Source organism: Diceros bicornis, chromosome 5 (genome assembly GCF_020826845.1).
Source record: "Diceros bicornis minor isolate mBicDic1 chromosome 5, mDicBic1.mat.cur, whole genome shotgun sequence".
NCBI lineage: Eukaryota > Metazoa > Chordata > Mammalia > Perissodactyla > Rhinocerotidae > Diceros > Diceros bicornis.
The window spans coordinates 45,074,051-45,091,458 of record NC_080744.1 but is presented as its reverse complement, the minus strand read 5'-3'; the positions used below and the strand labels follow the sequence as shown (position 1 = coordinate 45,091,458).

Below are 17,408 nucleotides of genomic sequence, written 5' to 3'. Positions count from 1 at the left end.
GAGTGTATCCTTCTGAGTATCAGAAGCAGCAAGATGTCACTTTGAAACCCTAGAATTACAAAGGGGTAGATTGTACGATTTTATAAAATAAAGAGTGAGTTTAGTTCCCCTTTTCTTTGGTGCCTTCTTATTTTTCTCGTCCTTAGCAAGTCCCAGTGGGTTTTGAAGAAATTCTTGGTCTTGGTGTTCTGAAGTCAGCTAACACCCATAAACTCGTTGACAGTGACGGTGCCCAGCTGCCTGTCCGTGAGTGCTCGTCAGAAGTTGAGGTGCTACGAGAACTGGGGGAAAGAGAATGAAGAAGGAGAGGGAAGAGCTGCTTCTCTTTAGCTTTGCTATTCATTTCATACAATCTGGAATTTTCCAGCTTTTTCTTTGTGTACCCTCCTGACTCTGCTCTTCAACATTCAAGAAAACAAAAGTTTTTTTTGTAATAAAATTTGTGAAAACTCACGGAATCAAAATGACAGTTATATTGCCACTTTGAGAATGAAATTCTTCATGTTGGGCTGTTTTCTTTGGAGAGATTCTGCTATCAGCTTGGGGCTCTGTCTCCTTGCTGGTGTTTTTAGACCTTGGGCCAGATGAGAGGGGCTGTGGGCAAATGAGTTCATAACGGCGCTTATTCTGTCTGCAGCCTTGAAATGTATGGCCAGCAGAGAAGTGCCCTCATATATATTTCCTCTTGGCCAAAAATCATGATCAACAAGACTATCTAGTTTTGCTTATATGTCCAATTTTAATTTCAAATAACATTTTAATAAACATATTCAATGTATCAAGAGAATGGAAAATTCTAGTCTAAGACAAATAGAGATCAGCTATAAAACATAATCTAATTATACTTCACATATTAGTCATTCATTTGTGGGCCAGGACATTCCATTGAAAACAGTAAATGACACTTTTATACCAAAATAAATTGTTGTTCCTTTAGTACCCCTTTTCCTGCGTGGCAGCTTCTCTCAAGAACACAGATTATTAGAGATCTTACAATTGACAGTTGCTCTCATGCGTCACACAATGAAGAGTAAAACTAAAGTGTACACCAGGCTTCCAAATTTCTAAAAAAGTACCCAAAGTGGGGGAAGAAAAGTTAGACTGCCTCGCTGGGGGTTCTTATTAAACCAGACGTTTTTGTGTGTTATGGTTGAAGAGATGGAGAGAATGTACGTGTAGTTTTACGATCTTTGCAATGAGCCTGGAATTATTACTTTTGTTCCTAGAAGGCTAGTATTTGGGATTTCCCTTAGGACCACAGTTATTCTTTAGGTGCTAAGGATTCAGCAGTGAACAAAATGGGCAAAGAACCTTCTCTTTGGACACTTATATTGGAGACAGTCGATTTATAAAACAAAACAAAGCAAACAGATATTTATTAGGTCAGTTGGTGATTCGTCCTGTGGGGAAAAAATGAGCAGAGTAAGTAAGAAGGGCGGTCAATGATGGGGGGGCGTGGGGGTGGGCGGGGTGTTGCTATTGGACTGTCATGGGAAGAGTCCACTGCTACAGTGGAGCAGAGACGTGATGGATGGGACAGCATGAACCATGCAGCTCTATGGAGGAAGAATAGTCCAGGCAGAGGGGCCACTGCTACAAAGCCCTGAGGCGAGTACATCCTTGGTGTGTTTGAGGAATGGCAAGGAAGCCAGTGTGGATGGAGAGTAGTGAGAGAGGGAGCGATTAGGAGAGGAGGTCGGAGAGTAGAGGGGTCAGGTAGACTCTTCTGGGATTTAGCATGGACTTGAGTCTTAAGCTGAGGAGGGACATGATCTGACTTACCTTTAAAATAGTTCCCTCTGGCAGCTGTCCTGCCAGCAAGGTGAGTCTGCACATTCATCTGGGGATGTCTCTCACTTCTCAGCCTAATTTTCTGGCTTGTTAATTTTTACTGTGCAAGACAATTCTCCAGAATGTAAGGTGAACATTTTCCATTTCATTTGTATAAAAACATTAGCTGTCTTGTGTAGTCTGAGTGATCTTATTTAAGTAAATTCTGTTTTAACTCAATCACTCGATACAACTCTTAAAGACGGTTTTATTATAGAAATGTGTTGCATTTTGATTCTAAGGATTTCTTGAATAACTTTAGTTATTACTGTCAACTGTTTATCATTGTATCCTCTTACTTCGCAGCATGCATAATAAAACCCACAAAAGTTAGTACAAATATTCTCCTCTACATGAGAGATGATGCAAGGTGGGACAATAAAGAATACTTGTGACTTCTAATAGAACGTTATTGACCAAGTTATGTTACTCAAATAATCTATTTTATATAACATAATGGTGAGAAATAGTTTCTCTCATCATATTCCAAATATTGTGATGGACAAATAGCTCATTGATATAAATATGGTAACATAATTGTGGACAAACTATCACATTTTCTTCTGCAATGAATTTTATATGAATCTTTTGCTCTCTCCTAAAATCTGACAGATGTGGATGAATGCCAGGCCATCCCTGGGCTCTGTCAAGGAGGAAATTGCATTAATACTGTTGGGTCTTTTGAGTGCAAATGCCCTGCTGGACACAAATTTAATGAAGTGACACAAAAATGTGAAGGTAAGAAATATCGTGCTTTGCAGTTAAGGGGTGGAGGGGCAGGCAAAACCCAAATCAGTGACAAACCTTTTTGCAAATTGTTCCTAAATCCTTCTGTCTTTGTCATTCCTGTGAATGTGTAAATATAATATTCTTACCAGGAATAATATGCCTTTGTGCTATTGAACCAGAAAAACCCTGCAGCTTTTTCCACTTTTATAGACCCAAAATAAGAGATCCATCTGAATCAAATTAAATATTAAAACATGAAATATTTTTGAACCAATATTTGGGTTAAAATGTTCAAGACACATGTTTTTGCATAGTTCTAGAGACATGAATTTAAATTTGATCATTACATATCATTCAGAATGACATATCTCCTGATGTTTTTCTAGTTAAAATGTATATTTGGTTTTTTTCTGAGAAATCTATTAACTCTTATATTTATGCTTCTAGTACAAGTTTAGGATTTTCTTTTCTGCCTATCAAATGGACACCTTTTAATGTTAATCAAACAGAAAAATATGAGATAAATTTATATATTTGCATTTAGTTTATAGATTGAGTTTCTAAAAATATATGTACAGAGAATGTGTTCATATCCACCACTATTGGTATTTGCTGAAAAGAAGTTTGACTTCCAAGTGTAATAGCTACTTTTTTCATGAGAGGGAAACATACAGGAAATAAGTAGGCAGCATTGAACTCTCTTTTCTTTGGTGAGTGCATGTACCTTATATATGTAACGTCTGAAAATAATGTGACAGAATTCTCAAGGCTACATCTCTTATCAAGCTCAACAGAGAAAACTTTTTTCTTCATTCTTGGCTCACTCTATGTGGTGTGATATGAGGTTTCATTTAGATGCGTGCACTTTGGTTGAAAGCAGTTGCTGCTGTATGTATACTCCTAAACCCCAGCGATGAGGAATGGTCATTTGTCTGGGCTTGGATCATGAATCAATCTTTGTTGATAGCCACGGTATATCATGCACGTGAAAGACAGCTTTAAATTTGAGGTGTAGTTTGTAAATTACCTATAAGAAGTTTAATATCTGCTTACCCTGAAACTGAATAATCTAACTCTGATAGAATTATCTTTATGGGTTAGGGTTGTTTTTAAGCTATTAATCATCGTTGAATTTATGGTATGTTCTTGAACATGCTATAAACAGTTGAGGTAGCTATGAGAAACACTTAAGTTCTTTCTAAAGAAGTAGGGCTTCCTAAAAACATTATAAGTTTCAAAGAACAGTAAAGTTGACTCTATAGGCCAATGTATTTTAGAAGTTATATTGTGGATTAAGTTAGAAGCAGAGAGTTTTGATACTGAAAGAGGCAAAGGACTTACCTAGTGCCACCCTTTCACGTTATAAATTAAGGATCTGTGTCTTGGGTATGTTAAGTGCACTGTCTGAGGTCATTCAGATAATTCTCAAATTTGCTTTTTTTGATTCACACTCTAGCGCCTATTATACCATTTTATAATGTCTTCTTTCCTAGATTTAAGCCATTACCTCTACTTTAACAACTATGTTTTCTAACATTTAAAAAGATTTAAAATATTATGGTATAGATTTTCAGGTATTATCATACATATCTTTTTATGACATTAATAAGCTCTTAAAGTTTATCGAATGCAAAATCCACATCAACAGAGGGGTATGTCTTACGTTTTTAGGCTTTCTCAGCCAAATATTTTAAACTTTAAGAGACAGATTCAGCTTTAAGATTTAGGGCAATATGGTGAATATGACTTGTCCAGTCTGCGTTTTGTTTTCTGGAATTATGAAATCTTCGAGCCTGGACTAGAATTGTTTTCCTGCATTCCTTGCCTTTCACTCAGACCAGTCAGTTAACATCAGTCAGGATTGATCACCTTCTATGGTTGTGAACTAGACAGAAGACGCACAGATTTAATACTCAGACCGAAAGAAAAATGATTCAAAATCCTTTTATTAATGCTAAGAAACCTATTATGGTGGTGTATCCAATGGACCAAAAATTCAGTCTGAGAATTACTTAATCCTTTTCCACATTTTTTTTTTCCGGCTACATATCGAAGTCAGTAGCAAGATAAAAACAGAATACTTTTGGCTAGACCTTTTTTTTTTCCTCCTTTGCCATCTACTGTTACATTAAATTCAGATGATGGTTTTTTTCCCTTCCTTTTTATTTTTCTATGCAAAATTGATATTGGAAGAAAACGTCCTGTTAGTACTACATGTACTCTGGCCTGGAGGCTGGTTTGGGCATTGTTGCCCTGTCTTACTCCAGGAGGAAAGTAATCAGCAAGTCCTCTGAGAACACTTGGTGAGCTGGGTCCCCTCCTTTAACTCTCTTGCTCTTCTGCTCCAGTGCCTCACGATGGGCGTGGCATAACTCTGGGTATAGGATGATCTCCAGGTGCTCGATAGAAGGAATTCTGGGAAATCTGGCCCACACACTGAAAGGATGAAGAGACTATCTCTGTGCCCTAGGAAGATAGTCAGGCCACAGTGGGATCCTGTGCCCTTGTGAAAATTGTTCTGGCACCTTTGCCATTACTTTGAATGGCTTTTTAAATGTATCTTCCTCTTGACTTGGAGAGGCGGGATCTGGGTACCTGGAAGCCCACAGTAATATGTTTTAAAAGGCAATTCAATAAAAAATTGGTTTTAGCAAATTTACAGGATGCTAACCTTCACTCCCTCAATGATGGTGAAAGCAGCTTTTCGTGAGATCTTCCTTTGGCAGAATTCTCCCTTACTTCTTAAAATATCCCTCTTTTCCCAAAACTTAAAAAAAAAAAGTCATATACCAAGTTTTATATCAACACGTACAATTTAGGAACATTTGAAGTGTAAATTAACAAGCTGAAGTGATTAAATAACAATTATTAAATTTTCATAAATTTAAGATGAAAAAGATTGAGATTTATAGCTGCCATTTGAGAAGAAGGGAAACAGAGTTCATGCCCACCTTCATTGTTGATTTTTCCAATGACTCGAGTGTGCACACTGAAAGAACACACAAGCCTTTTCTTTTTGGAAACCAAGTCCATATTTGCATAGGTTACTGTGGAAGGAAATTAAGAAATAAAAAATGTAATTAAAGGATTAAGTTTTATTTCTGGAAGGAGTCCCTTGGATTCCTAATTAACCACTAATATTTTGGGATTTAGATTATCGCCAGCTCAGCCTTTAGAAATTATAATAGCATTGCATGATGCAAAGGATTTTTAAAAATGTAGCTCTTAAGTCCATGCACTCCCTAATATGTGAGCCCAAAACCTTAGGACTTCCCCTTTCTAAAATAATGACATATTTATCTGATGGCTACTTGCTCTTAGGGGCTCTTATCCTCTCAGGCACCAAGGAGAATTCCTGGGGCTACTTAGCCCATTGCCACAAATGGTGCTCCATCCTCTGCAGCTGGTTTCAGGCCCTTGACTCTCGCTGTTCAAGGTTGCCAGCCCTGTATACACTTGCTGAATGACATCTCTGTGGTAGAGGCATAAGAGCCCTAGGAATAAGACAGACCTGGCCCTAAGTTCTGATAGTGTCCCTCATCCTCTGTGTGATCTTGGACAAGTTGGTTACCAGCTCTGAGTTACTTCGACTTTCAAATGAGGAAGTTGAACAAGATGGTATCTGGAGGTTCTTTCCAGTTCTGCAGTCCAGGCCCCATCTTCACATTTCTCATTATTTTCCAGTTGTAATCAGATAGCTGGTGCTGCATGAATGAGAAACCGCGCAAGCTGGCATACATGGTGTGACTATAAAAGAGTTTGGCTGATGTTTTTTTTTGATGTGACTTGAAGAATCAGCTTGTTTACTTTTTAGTCACACATTTTACACTGGATTTCGTGTGTATAATAAAGCAAAGTTCATCTCACAGGCTCGGTAGCGTTCATAATTATGAGTGTCACATTTTCTTTTAAACAGCTGCCCCAATTTTTAGTTTATTTCTTTTTCTCACCTTATTAGTAATCTAGACAGTCAGGATCAGGTTAACTGGCTTCCTTCTCATGAGAGATGTCTATGATCTTGAACAGAGCTCCTGGATAGTCGAGTGTCCCAGTGATGCCAGTCCCAGAACTGGGACCAAGCTCCACCCTATCTGCCCCCCACACTCCTTCCTCCCCTCCTGCTAGAGGAGCAGCAGGGTAGGGAAGTGGCCAGGGGATGGGGAGAATGCTCAGGGAAAGCAGATGAGATGGAGGGATGAGAAGGAAGAACAAGAACAAAGGACAGAGGCAGATCAGGAGGGAAGGGACCTACCATTTGTGCCCCTTCTCAAGCTCACAGCAAGAAGCCGGTGAGACCACCAGTGGATGGCTACCAAGGAATAGCTACTTCCCAGCAGTTCTGCCTCTCCCTCCTGCCCCAAAGACACGGGGAAGTGTCCAGAGCACAGAATTAGCTCTCGCGGGCCAAGCCGCACTCCCCACCAGGTCCCTTAAACTGATTTACTTTTATGGCTGGCGTTTGATACAGACTGACTTACAGAAACTCTGAGAAAGCCGCTGTTCTCGAATTCTCTCCTCCTTGGGATCCCTGAAATGGTATTAAAAAGAGATAAACACAGAGTGGTAAGAGCCTGGAGAAATAATAAATTAGCATGAATGAGTTTCAGAGTGTAACTCATTCTAGTTCAAACACTTTCCTCCAGTCTTTTACTATCAGGGACTTCCGCCACAGCCTGGTCGTGAAGTCAGAGCTCTTGCTTCCACCGCTATGAAGCAATGGGACTGAGAAGCAAGCGGTTCAGGAGAGTAGAAAGGCCTCACGCACGTGAAGGAAAAAGGGTGCGTCACTGAGGAGAGGACAGTGAAGGGAATTCAGAGCCGTTTAAGCTCCTTCAAACTGAACGACGTGGCCTGGTAGTTTTATCTTTATCTGTGTGCACATCACAGAGGTGCGCACTATGGTGTATTTGCTGACCTGTGGACTTGGAGGGCGTGCACCTAAGTGGAAACCCTGCCCCTTCCCCTGCCCAGCCCCTGGCAGTTGGACAGTTGGGTTTAGTATCACTTTATCAATGAACCTCTTTGCTCTTATTTTGAGTTTTACTCTTGCCAGTTTTCTGAAGGCCTCCTGGGCACCAGAATTATAGAAATCAGGTCCTACGATCACACCTCTGTGGTGAGGATTAGATGAGTTGACATACGTGAAGCATTTAGACAATGCCTAGCACTAAATACATTTTAACTCTTCTTATTATTATTGTTATAATCTTCAGTAAAGCGTCCAAATCTAACCTAGCCAGCATGTGAAAGATGATGTTTCCTTCATCCTGTCAAAGTTAGTTTTTTTTGTGTGTGTGTGAGGAAGATCAGCCCTGAGCTAACATCCGATGCCAGTCCTCCTCCTCTTTTTGCTGAGGAAGATTGGCCCTGGGCTAACATCTGTGCCCATCTTTCTCTGTTTTATATGGGACGCCACCACAGCATGGTGCAAGCTGTGCACCTGGGATCCGAACCTGCGAACCCTGGGCCACTGAAGTGGAGTGCGCGCACTTAACAGCTACGGCACCAGGCCGACCCCTACTTTTGTTTTTTAAAACTTTCAAAAACTTTATCAAAAACTTTTTATGATATATACTGTCACTTAAATAACCTCTTTGGATATTGATATATGTTAAGTGGCCTTAATAAGGATGGTAACAGTCATTTATACTAACAGGTAGAAAAATATTTCTTTTAGTAGACAATATCTTCTCACTTGATCTTTGATGGACATTATATGACTCAGACATTAACTTTTAGGGACACTTTGGGAAAGATGCATTCTTCTTAATACCTTTGTGTTAAGTTATATCCTCCTCGATCCTTAAATGAGGTTGTTGAATCCTCTAGGCTTTTTGATATACTTGTTTGGCTTCCTGTTGGTCTTAAATAGGAATGTGACTGGTATATATGGGGGGATCGATGTTAAAGAACTGTCTTAAAATGTGCCTTGAGATGTTATGCCGACTCTAGAACCTCAGGCTCTGTCCTTGGCTGTTTCTCTGCCTGACTTGCACTGACTCCAGGGAAATTTATATCTGTCGGAATAGAATATGCACCTTTACTGTTACACAACTTCACAATGACAATGCTGTTTATGTTAGCATTGACTCTAATATAAGCAGTGAAATATTGTTTGGTTTAGGCTCTAGCCTAGCATAGAAGAATGGGGATTTTGTTTTTAAAACGGTTAAACTGCATGTAAACAGTGTCACTGCTGCCTTTTTGACTAGCAGGGTGAACTTGAGTCAGAAGACACTTGAATCTGGTCTACTTTGAATTCTATTTTGTTTTATAAGTGAAGAGCAGTACTTAGACTGGAGAAGAAGTGTTCTAATTGTTAAACTTTAAGGTTTTCCGAGTGCCAACGGTGTTAGTCTGGCCATTGCAATACTTCTAGGAGACTTGGGTCAAACTACATCTCTCCCTAGATCTGTGCAGAAAGCCCCACTTGTCTTAGAGACGAGGCCGTGCAAATACCCTGTGCACTGAGTTCACTTTTAGCCTAAGCAGAAAGTTCTCCGTTTCTTCTCTTCCCTCACTGGTGCCACATCTATTGACAACTGTCATTGTCTGATTATGGCTCTTGAAAAGCTCCCCTTGAAGGAAATGGTCAGATTTGTTCTAAAGGGCTTTCACTGCTTCCTTGGAGGAGACCAGTGGCCTCAGGCCCTGAGGGCTGACCCCAGCTATGGCCTCAGCTGACCCTGCAGACACCTGGGGAATTGGAGTAGTTTTCAGAGCTCTTGCCACAGGGGAGAGATGACCAGACCATTATCCCTCCTCCACAATCAGTCATTGAGTGTTGGCTCCTGGGAAGGGTGTGGCCTTGGGTGAGGTGGCTCTCTGCAGCTCAGCCAGTCCCAGAAGGAGCTGAGAGCTAGAGACTATCTGCTGACAGAACCCCCAGTGCTGGGACAAGTCCTCCCTTGAGGGGCATCTGGCTGGAGCATCCCAGTGTCCACCACAATTCACTCTCCAACCTGACAGAAAACCATCATAATGGCAGTTTGAGTGCCCCTGAGAACACTGAGTTGGCCAAGTCTTGGTCAGCACTCAGACCACGTGGTCTTCCTGTAGGATTTCAGTATCTGCTTTGTGGAAAATCAGACGGAAAAGAAATGCAGCAACTGATGCAGAATATAGGGTCAATAGAAAGGGAGCTTAACTCGATGCAAAACATGGAGAGAACAGGGAAAAGAAAATTTTAAAATGACATTTGGAATATCAGCATGCTATAGTTACTTGGTGAAACAACAGCACACAGTTCTAGATTTTAAAGGAGAAGTTTCTTTTATTTTTCTCTAATCTCCTGAATTTGGTAAATTCCTTGGGGAAACCTATGTTGAAAGAAGAAGCACTTATTCTTTGAATTGACTATTTTACATTCACTTTTATTCTGGAAAGATCGCTGTTTTGTTACATCTGAATCCTTGTAATGACAAACGGTTTTAAACTGTATTCTAGGAATACTGAAACTCTCATTTATGTTCCAGATATTGATGAATGCAGCACTATTCCTGGAATCTGTGATGGGGGCGAATGTACAAACACAGTCAGCAGTTACTTTTGCAAATGTCCCCCTGGTTTTTACACCTCCCCTGACGGTACCAGATGCATAGGTAAGTTTAATTATCAAGTGTGTGTGGTTTCTGTAAATCAGTTCCATAATGAACATCTCTCTAAGCAAGTTTCTTAAGGAGGACATATAATTTCTCATTTGATGTAAAATGTACATTTGTGGAAATCTATTAAACAGTTGAGCACTCTTCTAAAGAACAGAGGCAATTTGTGGTCTTGTTTTTAGATTTTTGTCTCCCATAAAGAAGAATGATTCAGGAGACCCTATGGATATCCTCAGTCTATAAATTAACTTTGCAGTTATGCAAGTGTCAAACCTTGAAGCCATCCTTGACTCCTCTCTCTTTTTACCCCTCCTTCAGTCATTTCCTGGGACCTATGTTAATTTAGGTCTGAAATTTTGCAATAATCTCTTAATTGATCTCCCTGATTCCTGGCTTCTCTGCAAACCATCTTGTCAGATTTATCTTCCTAAAATAGTGCTTGGATTAAATAACTCTTTTACTGAAAAACCTCTAGTAGTTTTCCATTAGGACATGGAAATTAGTGGTTTCGGTCTGTGTCACATGGATCCTTTAGGTGCCACAAAGCCCTCCAGATCTGCTGGGGTTGGAGCGGGGGTTGGAAGGGCCGTGAAAGGGGGGAGGCTGAGTGGAAAGGGCTCCTGCCTACCCCCCGCCACCCATGCACATACTGCAGACAACTCTGCTTTTATCTGTGTGGGTGTTAGGCTTCCATGTAAAATATCAATTAAATAAGTGGTTCTGTTTAAAAAAATAGATTTGACAACTGCTGGATTTAACAATTGCTAGGACTTCCTTCAAAGTCCAGTATTCTAGAATAAAGTTTAAGTTCCAGAGTGCACAGCCTAATAGTTAAGGAGCTTCACTGTCTGACCTCTCCCAATCTTGCTAACTCATCAGCACAGTCCCTGCTTCTCACTCCCAAACAGGCCCTTCATAGCCTGTTTATTCCTTCGTGCCTTTAATCATACATGGTGTACCACACAGGCTACTTTGCTTCCCAGCTCAAGCCCGTTTGACAGTTCTACTCAGGTTCTGTGTCTTTGAAGATGTCCCAGATCAGCTTACCTGAAACCGTTTCTCCCTTACCTGAGGATATGCTTCTCATAAATGGCTTTATAGGGAAAGTCTGTGTCTGTGTGTTTTTATCTCCCTAAGTAAGTTGTAAGCTCTTGTTTAAGACTAGTAACTGCTATCCTTATATCCCTGGTGGTTCTCAGCACAATTCTTTGCATGTTGTGGGCACACGATAAGTATTTGTTGAGTACCAAAATGAGTAATTCCTTATTATTAGGGCAAAGCTAGGAAGCCTTGGAGAAAAATGAATGCTATCTTTTGATGTTTGTTTCTGGCCCATGTTTTCAAAGACACTCAGCTTCACATCCTCACCACAGGCCACGAATTTCAGACCAAAACGGAATTGCACTTGAAATTCTGAATTCCTCTTTATTTAGTCACATATAATAAAAGCTGAGGACGGTCTCTTACAGTTGACATTTGAATAAGTACAACTAGTGAAGGAAACATATCTGGACTTTTCCTTAGAAACAACGGTAGTGCCCAGATTGCCTGATTTTCCACGATCTATCCATAGGTACTGGAACTGCAGTGAAAGAATGGCAAGTGCAATTCACGTAGCTCCTTTTTCTCCCCAAACTGTCCCAATTGGCACATGCCCTCCAGTGGATATGCTTAGCAGAGAGGTAGATCAGAAGTTCTTTCCTGGCCAGATCATAGGTAGATTTTTTTTTTAACCCTCAAGAGAATCCCAAATGACATTAAAATGATTAAAATACATTTACCTATCAAATAGTTTACATTTTTAAACTTCTTTTCTTTTTACCAAATATATCCATACTAACTTTTTACAAAGGAAGGAACTAAGATTCATGGGTCACCTCCTAGGTATGAGGTGTTTTATGGAAATTATCTGACTGACATTTAAAACATTACTGTAGATGAGAAGAAGCTGAGGTTCAGAGAGTTTAGATAAATAATTTGGTCCCATTAATAAGTGAGGGAGTAGGGATTCCAACTTGGGCCTGAGTCCACAGTCCAGACTCCTCCCATTGCTTCCTCCCACATGAACAGCGGATGCAGTAAACTTGTGCTTGCCGTACCCCTAGGCAGCGCCGTTTCTCCTTCCTTGGCACTTTACTATACTCATAATTAGCAACTTGTTACATAAAATGATCCAAGTGACACTTCTGCCTTCCCTGATGCTGATATTTGCTGCTATGGTAAACCACAGAGACCCCAAAATTATGCCCAGTGGCAAGGAAATACATATAGTCTCCAACTTAAGAAGAAATCCAAGGATTGTTAGTAAGTTGGTTGTTTGGAATTAGTGAATCTAACCAATAGGAAACCCCATATGTAGATAGTGAGATCTAGTATCTTCCTGATTCATCTCTTTTAACCAGGAAATTCCAACTGTTCTCTTATTCTGAGACTCCCAGACTCCCCAGCCCCAGCGCTCCCTTTGTCCTGTAAGCTCTTGCAGTGTCATTTTATTTTGTTTCTCTGTGATCTTCCTGTAGTACTTTATAATACTTTGTGTAGGGGTGTCTTTTCATATTAGTGTGTTCTGTCTCATCAGTTCCTAGGAGTCCTAAAGATGTCCTGAACCTAGTTTGGGCCTCACAGCTCCTAGCTCCTGGTTGGACACAACAATGTTGTGATTGGTTAGGAGGGGCCTGTTGATAGGCTAGGATGACCTGCAAACACCTATTTAGTCCATAGTGTATTTGTTTTGATATAACGTGATTTCTGGGTCCTGAGAGCAAGGGCCAAGTGATTCAGAAGAGAAGAAAGGAGGAAAGTTTTCCCCTCCTTCTCTGCCAGATTTCTTGGCCAGGGTAATTTTTAAATAGATGAATGTGTCTGTGGTTCCTCCTACCTCCCTTTATCTCTTCCAGATCCTAACATTCTTCTCCCTTGGCTCGCATAGATCCCAGATTATCCTAAAGCCACCTCTTACCCTCTATGCAAAGTGATCCAGCACCAGAATGGTTTCCTTCCCACTTCCTTTGGCGCTCCTACCTGGTGACATGGAAAACTTCAGGCTGGTGTGCCCAGGGGTCAATGCCTCCAAATGGTGCCTGGTTTTCACAACTTTTCCCTTCCTTTACTTATTAGCCCACAGGTTTTCTGTAAAATTATAAGTTGTGTAAATGTGTGTATTTTGAACAAAAGCTCTCTTACAAAAAAAGAAATTAGCAAAATGATTATTGTATGTGCAGGTGCCATTTGTAAATCAGGGACTGCTGGCAATCCAAATGTGGCTGGTAAGTTTTTCAGCCCCAACATTAACCATTTTGATCAAGAGTCTCTAACCTATTGCTTTAACATATAAGCCAGCCAACTGGGCAGTAAAGTAGTTCACAGTTACTTTGCAAAATAGTAGACATTAGCCCTTTAAGAGTTTGCTGTTGGCAGCTGTAGGTCCCAACTTTGCTCTGAAAGATATAGCCCGCACTGAAAATTATACATACAAATTTTGGTCAAGAGTTTACACTGGGTTTTGACCACCAAATTCATTTGAAGCTGGGATATAAGCCAGTTTTGAACATCTCTTCCCATTCTTAACAGGCTTTGGTTTCCATGCCCAAAATATTTACTAATCCCTAAATATATAAAGTATTAGTGGCTTTAAGGCAATGAAAATCAGAAAGTAGGAAATTCTCTTTCTCCCCCTTTTTCACGGGGGAGGTGCCGCTTGTGGCTTCACAGAGCATACCTTGTCTGCACTTCTTTCCTCCAGCCGTGTACCCTCGATCAGGCTGGAATAAAACTCCTTCTGCCTCTTTGCGGAGACTATTAGTCTGACCAGAGGTTCAGGAACTGGGACCACAAAAAATTTCTAGAAAGCACATTTATACTTGCCAGTGGTTTTAAGTACTTTTCAGAAATAATCTTGTATCCTTTAAAGCTGACCCATAATTTTCTTTTATGGTTTGTCTAGGTTTGTTGTAGCCTTCTTCCCTTGATATTAATAATTTAAATGTTTCTAAGTTAGCTTTGTTTTTTATTTCATTTTTTTAATTTATGGCAACCCTCAAGATTTGAAGGCTTTGTGTTCTTAAGAATGATGTAGATGAAAACAATTTTAGGTATGACCCAACTTGATCAGATTTGGGTGTTTAATATTTAGACTTACAGGAAACATAGGTTTGGAGTTTTGACTATAAAAAAAGTGTTCACTTTACAAAAGGATTTCACACTTATATTCCTCCAAATGACAAGCATATTTAAAATATTGTTTAATTTTCACAACTTGATTGTATAGGGACTGTACATAGATATATTTTATTTGAAGAGAGGTACATTCTCAACATCTGTCTGCAGATCAAGGTGTTCTGCGTTTGGCTACCTGGCTCTTCTAGTTCATGGTACCACCTCAGAGGTCCATGAAGCAGTTAGGTTTCTACAATGTCACAGGCTCTTTTTTGGTAGCCCAGAGTTGTACTTCAGTGTGTCAGTGTTGTCATGACAGTCAGACATGATGTAACCCAATAAAAGTGATATATAGAAATAGATCTTCCAGTGTTGCTTTGAGAAGATACCTTTCTGCCAAAAGAACAAATTTCAAGAACTGTTGTATTCTGTAGGACTAAGAACTTGGAATCGTGTACATTTGGAACTTGTAAATAATTAGTGCCTTATAAAATCTCTTAGGGCCCCAGGACAAAAGGAGATCTTGATTAACAAGCATTGGATCTGACTACAAAGTGGCTCACTCCTTTAAAAAAAATCTCACAAGTCTGACTCACAGTTTCAGACTGAAAAGTAAGAAAGATCTTTTAGAAATGTAGACTATAGTGCAGACTTAATGTTGTTTTAAAATAAATTTATGTCAATATTTGCCTAAAGTGACTCTGATTAAGTAGTTTGAAACCAAGGACAACACAGTCTCCCTTCAGTATGGAGACATGGCTTTATAACTAATTAACTGTCGCTGCCAGTGATTTTCTTAGTTTCTCTTTTCCTATGGCACATATGGTTGTAATTGTTCCTTCCCACCTTGGGGGTGGAATGTGGGACTTTGGCCAAGTGCACCAGTTCGCAGGGGCGAAAGGTGTGAGATGAGGGGATTTCTGACTAAGTGTTGTTCCTGAGCAGTGCATGAGGCTTCCCTTCCAGGGGCAGGAGTGTCTGTTCATCCTGCCAGAGCCCCTGTGTGGAGCTGGAGGTGCTGGAGCTGGAGAGTGTTGTTATAAGTTCGATCTCAGTGATGTGTGTGTGTGTTTCTTGGTTCTCCCAGATGTTCGCCCAGGATACTGTTACACAGCTCTGGCAAACGGGCGCTGTTCTAACCAGCTGCCGCAGTCCATAACCAAAATGCAGTGCTGCTGTGACCTCGGCCGATGCTGGTCTCCAGGGGCCACCATCGCTCCTGAGATGTGTCCCATCAGAGCAACAGGTAAGAGCCCTTCCCGTTATCTTCAGAGTATCCCAACTCAACCCCCACAAGCCCACTGGCAGTGTGCATGATGTAGATATAGTGGAAACCCAGATAAGTGAAAAAGATTCCAGAACATAAGAGATGACATCAGGGAAATTTCCCCAGATAATGAGTAGGGAAAATACAGAGGTCCATACGTATAATACTGTGTTCAGGTACTGCTTCTTACTTTGCTTGCCTGTTACCACTGAATAGCAGCCCTTTCAGGAAGCACTTGTTTCCTCTTATTCTCCTAAATTCCTTTTGGCTCTCATGTAGCCCTCAAAAGCTCAGAAGAATAAAACTCAACTCTCTCAGCCTTGTGGATGAGTTATTCTGGATACTCCATTTCCTCCTTCCCTAACATTTGACACTTTGCTCCTCCTTGTTGTCATGTCCTGTTGATTTTTTTTTCTTCACAATATCTCTTTTATCAGTCATATTCCTTTCATTTCCACATAAAGCTCATTTTCTCTCTTCTGAACTATTGTGGTAGTTTCCTAACTGGTCTCCATGAAATCCACAGCTGCCACACACATCTCCCAAAGCAGAACTCATCTGAAGTCCAGTTTAGGATTACATCTGGGGAAAAGGTAGAGAAAGATGTCCAGAAAAATTTCCCGGGATGAACTCAGGCAATATCCAGTGGTCCAAGTCACTCCATTTCTTGAAAATAAAATTTTATTACTTAGCATTGAGTCCCCAAATCTGATCCCAGTTCGTCTTCTAATTCTTGTTCTATTTATAGTAGCTTTATTTTCTAGTTAAATTATATGATCAAGGTTTCTTTGAACCCAGTCTGAATATTTCTGAACTCAAATATTCTTTTTTCCTAAAACTTCTCCCCAGTTCAGGTCCTTACTCCCTACTCCTCACCCCTGCCGCCCTCGTGTGTTATATACCCTCTTGTCTGTTAAGGATCGCCTCAAACATGACCTAGTCCATGAACGTCCCAAGATAACCACAGCTGGAAACACTACCTTTTTTCTCAGTGCTCGGGGTTTGTGCTGTTGCTGTGCACAAATCCCATCTGCTCTGCTTTGTGCCTACGTGTGTTCATGTACTGCTTTTTTACTAGTTGATAAGTCTCATTAGGAGATCTCATTCATGTTCCTTATACTTTTTTTTTTTTAACACTTCCACAGTGCTTAGCAAAATCTTGCTTATGGGAAGCAATCAGGTAGCGTGAACAACTTATTAAGTGATATTTTTCCCAGCAGTTCTAAGTAAAAACTGGGGTTATAGCTCCCTTTCAATCTGATTTCTGATAAGCATGTTTAAATCAGGGAACTTTAGGAGAGAAAATGAAGGTGCAGATGGATAAATGCAGAGTTAACGAAATACTTCAGAGCGTGCTGTTCACAGAATGTTAATTTCCCTTGTCCTGGGTTATAGACCTGCTTACAGATGTTACTATAAAATTTCTGTTTATTGCTGAGAATTATATGTGTGGATTAAAGAAGCAATAAAATCTTTCACTATATTTTAACATATAACAAGACAAGGATTTTGTCTGATTTGCTTACTGAGTCTGGCTTAAAAATATAACCCACCTTCCTTAGTTTACTAGGGTACCATTTAGTAGGTCACTATTTAGAAGCACATGACTTTCTACTAAGACATGTGGCTTGGGTACCAGGAGAATCGCTTTTTAAATACATATGTTAGCTGAGGATTCAGCAGCATTGATGTGGATTCCTTCCTGCGTTGAGGCCTTGAATAGAGGAGAGAGGCCTAAAGCAGGTTTAGGTGCCTGAAGACCTACTTTGGGACACATGGAGCAGAAGGCCCGTTTCCCTCTGTGTGGCTTTGCAGGGAGCTGC

At 40.3% G+C, this 17,408-nt stretch overlaps 1 protein-coding gene across 1 annotated transcript in view; it reads left to right on the top strand.

The window, feature by feature from the left end:
* Positions 1–17,408, top strand: part of FBN1 (fibrillin 1) — a 227,559-nt gene that overhangs the window by 104,243 nt on the left and 105,908 nt on the right. The window contains exons 7-9 of the mRNA XM_058541525.1: positions 2,443–2,568; positions 10,035–10,160; positions 15,406–15,564. Coding sequence (XP_058397508.1) covers positions 2,443–2,568; positions 10,035–10,160; positions 15,406–15,564 — 411 coding nt within the window. The remainder of the gene's footprint in view (positions 1–2,442; positions 2,569–10,034; positions 10,161–15,405; positions 15,565–17,408) is intronic.